General features: G+C 56.2%; 2 protein-coding genes across 2 annotated transcripts in view; one reads left to right on the top strand and one right to left on the bottom strand.

Moving 5' to 3' along the window:
• PIK3CD (phosphatidylinositol-4,5-bisphosphate 3-kinase, catalytic subunit delta) overlaps positions 1-6,455 on the top strand; it is a 59,168-nt gene extending 52,713 nt beyond the window's left edge. The window contains exons 12-21 of the mRNA XM_010850191.1: positions 8-96; positions 269-368; positions 537-715; positions 814-926; positions 1,146-1,224; positions 1,974-2,141; positions 2,902-3,025; positions 3,148-3,293; positions 3,501-3,633; positions 4,301-6,455. Coding sequence (XP_010848493.1) covers positions 8-96; positions 269-368; positions 537-715; positions 814-926; positions 1,146-1,224; positions 1,974-2,141; positions 2,902-3,025; positions 3,148-3,293; positions 3,501-3,633; positions 4,301-4,438 — 1,269 coding nt within the window. The 3' untranslated portion in view covers positions 4,439-6,455. The remainder of the gene's footprint in view (positions 1-7; positions 97-268; positions 369-536; positions 716-813; positions 927-1,145; positions 1,225-1,973; positions 2,142-2,901; positions 3,026-3,147; positions 3,294-3,500; positions 3,634-4,300) is intronic.
• Positions 4,741-7,440, bottom strand: part of CLSTN1 (calsyntenin 1) — a 41,159-nt gene continuing 38,459 nt past the window's right edge. The window contains exons 19-21 of the mRNA XM_010850190.1: positions 7,314-7,399; positions 5,060-5,168; positions 4,741-4,943 (exon numbers count right to left, since the gene is read on the bottom strand). Of these exons, the coding sequence (XP_010848492.1) occupies positions 4,741-4,943; positions 5,060-5,168; positions 7,314-7,399 (398 nt within the window). The remainder of the gene's footprint in view (positions 4,944-5,059; positions 5,169-7,313; positions 7,400-7,440) is intronic.

Below are 7,440 nucleotides of genomic sequence, written 5' to 3'. Positions count from 1 at the left end.
GTACGAGTCCTACCTCGACTGCGAGCTGACCAAATTCCTGCTGGACCGGGCCCTGGCCAATCGCAGGATCGGCCACTTCCTCTTCTGGCACCTCCGGTAGCTGGACTCACCTGCAAGGCCACGGGGAGGAGGGGCCTCTTGCCTGCTGGCCTCGCGTTTCCCACCAGATGGCCGGCCCGGGTGTCCTTGGCAGCCTCCTATGGGTCTGGGAGGGGCTGTGTGGCCCCACCAGGCGAGGCTCAGCCCCCCCCCCGCTTCCTCCCCCCAGCTCCGAGATGCACGTGCCGTCGGTGGCCCTGCGCTTCGGCCTTATCATGGAAGCCTATTGCCGGGGCAGCACCCACCACATGAAAGTGCTGATGAAGCAGGTGAGGTGTGACACCCCACAACCCCGCCTGCACTCCATGACCCCGCCTGAGCTCCGCTTCCAGGCAGAGTAGCGCCCTCCTATCTCTGTAGAACCCCGTGGGCCCCGCAGGGGCTCAGAGCCTGCTCCTCACAGTCCACCCAGGACACCCTCCCATCCTCCCGGCCAGGGGGAAGCACTGAGCAAACTGAAGGCCCTGAACGACGTCGTCAAAGTGAGCTCCCAGAAGACCACCAAGCCCCAGACCAAGGAGCTGATGCACCTGTGCATGCGCCAGGAGACCTACCTGGAGGCCCTCTCCCACTTGCAGTCCCCACTTGACCCCAGCACCCTGCTGGCTGAAGTCTGGTAAGTCCCAGGCCCCGGCCAGGGCCTCCCCTCCCCCAACCCCAAGCCAACCCCAGGCCTTGGGGAGGTCCTGCTGCTGACTGCTCTCTGCCCCTTAGCGTGGAGCAGTGCACCTTCATGGACTCCAAGATGAAACCCCTGTGGGTCATGTACAGCAACGAGGAGGCAGGCAGCGACGGCACCGTGGGCATCATCTTTAAGAATGGGGACGGTGAGCAGGCGGGCCCCAGGGAGGACCCAGGGAGGCCATGGCTTCCACACACCCTGCCATACTGCTCTGGGTGGGGAGGGAGACCCTGCTGGGGGCGGAGGACTCCTGGAAGGTGAGCTGAGGAAAAGACAGAGTCCCGGGATTCGGGGGCCTGGGCATGGCTGGGATTGGTGAACCCACCGGAAACTCATGCCGTTCCTCCCCGGGGCGACTGTGCAGACCTCCGCCAGGACATGCTGACCCTGCAGATGATCCAGCTCATGGACATTCTGTGGAAGCAGGAGGGCTTGGACCTGAGGTGAGAGGCCTTCCAGTCATCCATGTGTGCCTGTGCCAGGCCTAGGACTGTATCCTGTTGCAGGGGCCCCCTGTCAAAGCTGACATGACTGCCTCAACCTGAAATAAGACTGGCTGGTCTAAGAATTTTGTTGTTTTTGTTTAGTCACTAAGTCATGTTCAACTCTTTTGTGACCCCGTGGACTATAGCCCACCAGGCTCCTCTGTCCATGGGATTTCCAGGCAAGAATACTGGAGTGGGTTGCCATTTCGCCCTTTAAGGGATCTTCCCGACCCAGGGATCGAACCCCTGTCTCCTGCATTGACAGGCGTATTCTTGACCACTGAGCCACCCAGAGGGACCAGTTTAAAACTCGGGGTCAGGGAGGCAATAGGGCCATAGGATGAGGATAGAGAATGCCAGCCCTGGCCCGTGGCACCTGTCTCCCTCTATGGTGTCCTTTGCTCCCCAGCATCCCTGGCTTTCTGCTCCATCTTCTTCATCCAGTCACCGGGATTTTTCTTTTTGAACAAACATGGGCTTAGCCAAGGTGCTGACTTTTCCTCTCTGCATCTTGGGTTCTGGTATGACATCTCTAAGGAACTTCCCTGGAGCCCTGGGAGTCAAGGGCTCCTCCCCATACCTCCTCTTTTGCAGCAACTTGAGTAGCATCTCCTTTGGCTTTTGTGGGCTAAGCTCCTCAGGGTCAAGCAGCCCTTGGGACAGCCCTTGACCACTATGTCTGCCTGCCCCTCCTCCCACCCGGCTAGGATGACCCCCTACGGCTGCCTCTCCACTGGGGACCGCACAGGCCTTATCGAGGTGGTGCTTCACTCGGACACCATTGCCAACATCCAGCTGAACAAGAGCAACATGGCGGCCACGGCTGCCTTCAATAAGGATGCTCTGCTCAACTGGCTCAAGTCCAAGAACCCTGGGTAGGTTTTGCGCCCTCGGGACAGACAGCCTTTCCTTCCCAAGGGGTGGAGTTTGGGAATCAAAGGCAAGAAGGGCCTGTGACAGTCTCTGGGGTTTCTTGCTCACCCGAGGACCATCCCATAGACAGTGTTGAGGGGTGGGGCAGGTCTCTGTTCCCACAGGTATAGGTTACTTACTGCCATGTAACAACCACTCTGAACTTTGCTGCTGCCGCTGCTAAGTCACTTCAGTCATGTCTGCACCAGGCACCTCTGTCCATGGGATTCTCCAGGCGAGAATACTGGAGTGGGTTGCCATACTCTTCTCCAGGGATCTTCCCGACCCTGGGATCTTATGTCTCCTGCATTGGCAGCCAGTTTCTTTACCTCTAGCACCACCTGGGAAGCGTTCCCCCGCCTCCAAACTTTAGGAGCATAAATCACAAATCTGCAACTTGAGCTGGCTCAGCTGAGTGGTTCTTCTGCTGGAATCACTCATGCAGCTGATCTCATCAGGTAGCTTGATTTGCCTGGAGGGTGGCACATCTGGGGCCTCTCTCCATATGGCCTCTCTTGCCTTAGCTTCCCTCTGTAGCAGTGAGGAAGGTTCAGGAGCCGTAAGGTGCCTTAAGGACCCAGCTCCAGAATAAGCCCAGCATCACTTCCTCCATGTTCCATTTGTGCAAGCAAGTCACAAGGCCAGAGTAGAGGGAAGGGCACAAGGACTTAGTAGAAGAAGCTGCAAAGTGGCGTGGCCATGGTTTCCATCCCCACCCCCCAGGGAGGCCCTGGATCGAGCCATTGAGGAGTTCACCCTCTCCTGTGCTGGCTACTGTGTGGCTACCTATGTGCTGGGCATTGGCGATCGTCACAGCGACAACATCATGATCCGAGAGAACGGGCAGGTGGGTGCCTGTTGGCTGGCCCCAGGCCCTGGCCTCTGTGCTCTCCAAGCCCTCCCAGCTCCTTTGGGCCAGGCGCCCTCCTTTCTGACTCCTTTTCAGTCTTTGCTCTCCCCTCCCCTCAGCTGTTCCACATTGATTTCGGCCACTTTCTGGGGAATTTCAAGACCAAGTTTGGAATCAACCGTGAGCGGGTCCCGTTCATCCTCACCTATGACTTTGTCCACGTGATCCAGCAAGGGAAGACGAATAATAGTGAGAAGTTTGAAAGGTGGGAGTGCCTTAGACCCCCCGTGGTGCTGGGGGCCCCAGGTGGAGTCAGCTTATCCCTGGAGGGGTAGTGCTGGGGGTGGGTTAGAGGAAGCTGGGGCTTTGTGTACATGGCTCTTTCCGGGATAAGAGTGGGCCGGCCAGCTGGCTGGCTGGGGTGGAAGTGGCCGGAAGGACCCAAAGCCCCCTCCCCGGCCTCTCCCTGCAGGTTCCGGGGCTACTGTGAGAGGGCCTACACCATCTTGCGGCGCCATGGGCTCCTTTTCCTCCACCTCTTTGCCCTGATGCGGGCGGCAGGCCTGCCTGAGCTCAGCTGCTCCAAAGACATCCAGTATCTCAAGGTAAAGGCCAAGGCAGGGCCCCATCGGGCAGGAGACCAGGGAGCCCGACTTCCTGAGACCTCCCAACCCCCAGGTGTGATGGACCCACAGGGCCCACTGGCCTGGGACCTGGATCTGGCAGGAAGCAGCCGGCATTAACCCGTGTTCTGCCGGTACCTCCTCTGGCCCGCCCGCCGTCCCCCACAGGCTGAGGGTATTTCCACTTGCACGGGAGGGTTCCCTCTGTGGTTAAAAGATATTTTTCCTTCCTGTGTCTTTTCAGTTTGTGAGACTCTGGGGTGGGGAGTGAAGGGTGGTGGGGCCACAGCCCCTGCCTGGTGTTCTCTTTGGTGCCCAGTTCCCAGGATGAAGCCGCTCCCCTGCTTCCTCCTCCGGCCAGCTTCCAGTGGAGAAGGCCAGGTCCTCTGTCCACATGGGGCTTTGAGGCCAAGACCTCCTGGCACAAGCTGACATGTTATTTTGAGGATGGGTTGGGGGGCTGCCTTGCTTTGGGGTCAGAAGGAAGAAGCTCTTCCCCGGGGAGATGCTGTGGGGTGCTCTCCTGACTCCTCTGTGAGGAGGGGGTGTTACCTGCCCAGAGAGGGCAGAGGTGCAGGGGGGGCAGGGGTCCCTGTTGAGCAGGGCCCAGCCCGTCAGGGGGACACCCACTCCTTCGGTTTTGCCCCAGGATTCTCTGGCATTGGGGAAAACGGAGGAGGAGGCTCTGAAGCACTTCCGAGTGAAGTTTAATGAAGCCCTCCGGGAAAGCTGGAAAACCAAAGTGAACTGGCTGGCCCACAACGTGTCCAAAGATAACAGGCAATAACGGCCCCTCCCAGCCCTGCGCCTGGAGACAAGCAAACTCAGTCTTGGGAGGCGAGCACCCTCAGCTACCCTCCAGGGCCAAAAGGCTGGACTGCATCCTTGGGAAAGAACCTACACGACTGCCTTTTGTTTACACTGGTTATTTATTTATGACTTGAAATGTTTCAGGAACTGAACAGCCATACATAGAAATGCATCCTAGAGTGGGGGTGGGGCGCTGTCCTCCGCGTGCCCATCAGAGCCCTGGGCTTTGATGGGAAGACACTGTGAGCCGCACACCTCAGGCTGCATCTTGCCGAGGGTCTATAACCTCAAGTCTTCCAGCTGGTGGATCTGGAGCCAGCCAAGACTCCTCTCTCCCGCCTGGGGGCTGCCTCCTCCCCAGGCTCCCACTGCGCTGTACATGTGTCCACGCCTGGCGGTCCAGACAGGGCGCCCACGCCTGCTCACCACCTCCACCTGCGTGCTCTCCATTGACTGAGTTCTGGGCAGCTCCCAGAGGCGGCCTGGGTGCCCTCCGGATTCAGGGAGGGTACTTCTGGATACGGGAATTCTCATCTCTGCTGTAAAGCGATTTTGTTTGCGGGTAAGAAAAAAAAAGGTAGCCCAACTACTTACTGACCTCTGTAGCTCTGGGTGAAGGTGAGGGGGATGGCCCTAACCCCCGTCAGGTTGAGTGCATGCTGGTTCTCAAGCCACATTAGAAAGACGGGAGCTTGACTGAGCTCACCCTGGTCATGGATCAAGAGGCAAGCTGGTACAATTGTGCAATTGTGTGTAACCTCCCTCTCCCTGAAGCAGGTTTTAGGTAGTGAAAGACCTACCTCCTCTCCGAAACACTCACTTTTGAGACTCTGCCCCCAGGACCTAGGTAGCAGAGGCATGAGTCAGGGGCATGGGGGCATCTTTTCCTCGGACAGTGCTTAGCCAGAAAATGGTTCAGGCTCAGCCTTGGGTACATCTGAGGAGCCCTAGGAATGCAGGTCCCTGGGCCTCTGTCGGCCTTTTGGAGCTCACTCTGGAGACAGAGCTAAGAATCTGGGTTTCCAGCAGCCCACAGGTGGGCATAATAGAATCAGCAGCTTACTGGGGACCCACAGGGCGACACCACTTACCTCTCAAAGGCCTTGCAAGGCTCAGCAGTGCCAGAGGTTAACTGCCCTCTCAACAGCCCAAGCATACAGCTTCCAGAAGAGCCTGGGGTACTAGCCTGTTTCTCTGTTCATTAGAGGTGGCTGAGCGGCACCGGCCGTAGCAATCCATGCCACCCACAGAGCTCCACTGACCAGACCCTGGTTCCCAATTAAGTGCTGAATTCATCAGACCCATCTCACCTGTCTGGGAATAGGAAAAGCTGAGTGTACATCTGTCTATTTATTTAAACGAGTCTGTGCTTCCTGGCATGGACAGCACAGTGTGTATACACAGCAATGCTTGGTTTGGGTGCATGGCCTGTGTGCCCGGAGAGAAAAGTATTTTCTATGTTTTTTTTAAAAAACCATTTGATGTTTCCGTATGTGGAAGGTGAGTTTGACATAATTGATGAAGGTTCAGACCAGTAGTCTGAAATCTTGAAGTGAGAGGTTAAAACAGATTAAAAGAAACAAAAGCCTTTGTATGTTATGTTCTTGGCTCAGAAAGAAACCAAGGGAATGTAGGATTCAAATGAAAATGAGACCAAAAAAAAAACCGCTCTCCCGCTGGAGTTAGAACCAGACTTTATTGTATGTATACACTTTCTGACCTATTGTCAATATACACATCTGAAAAGTGATACCACGGCCGCTACAGACAGCGCGAGAACGGTCCTGTCTCCGCATGAGCGTCTACCCACGGTCTAAACAGAGCAGCTACGGTGACAGTACATGGAGGGGTGGCCACACATGACACGGGACAGCTGGCAGTGTCCTCGAGACTAGCGGTTATGATCACAGCGTAGTGTTCAAAATTATTTTCCCCCGGTTTTAGAAATCTAAAATTTTACATGTACATTAAAAACCAAGTGCTGTAGGGTTTTAGCTCCTGACTGCTGTTCTCTCCTTCCACCACCTACTGGGCGTGGGTTGTATCCCTGGGGCGGGCTCTGGGAGGAGGGGAAACAGCAGTTGCTTGGGAATGGAGTGCTGCCCTCCGGCCCCTGGGCGTCATTTCAGCAAGGTTCTGAGTATGGATTCCCCTAGGCCTGTTGCTGTCTCCAAACCAAGTGGTTAGAGGGTCTGCACCATCTGAACGGTCAACATGCACTCTCACCAGCAAGGAAAACTACATCTATTTGGTACGGACCCCAAAGCTGCACCTCTGTGAGGAGCTGCTGATCCTTGGAGAAGCGAGTACACACAGCCAGGGACCCCAGCTCCCCTCAGCCCTATGCCAAATCAGAAATGGGTAGAATCCCAAAGAAAAGACCTGACCTCTTCCAGCCTCTGAAGAGGGGTCCCTGGCCCGGTCCCCTCCTGCCAGGCAGCACAGTTTTGTGCCTGTCTCTCCTCATCCTGGGTGGGGGTGGGGGGTGGGGGGTCCTGGGGGTTCAGTCCCTCCCACGCTCAGTGTCTCCACTTCACTTTGCATCCAGCCCTGGGTTACACTAGCACAAAAGACACGAGGAATCCCAATTTATTTACAAAATATTAAAAAGTCAGTTTATCATCTACATATTAGCCCCATTCTGCCATTTTATACATGCACTAGTGTGGAAAAATAAAAACTTTAAAAAAAAGAAGAAAGGATTACCAGGTGGGAGTGAGCAATTCTAACCCTTTGTCAAGGAGTCCAGTCACTGCAGCTTTTCTGGAGTTGAGCGAGCGTCAGCTCCTCACATAACTTAAGAGCGATCCCGGCGAACGGGAGGAAGGGGGGTGGCAGGGGAGGGAGCCTACGGGCCTACACACCAAGCAGGGCAGAGACTGGCGGTGGGGAGGGTCTGCAGACCTACTGGCCAGAATGACTTTGTACATCATGGACCCTGGGGGTGGGCAGCGATGGCAAAGTCATTCTGGCCAGAAT

Source organism: Bison bison, unplaced genomic scaffold (assembly GCF_000754665.1).
Source record: "Bison bison bison isolate TAMUID 2011002044 unplaced genomic scaffold, Bison_UMD1.0 scf7180017864289, whole genome shotgun sequence".
NCBI lineage: Eukaryota > Metazoa > Chordata > Mammalia > Artiodactyla > Bovidae > Bison > Bison bison.
This window is presented reverse-complemented; position numbering and strand designations above follow the sequence as displayed.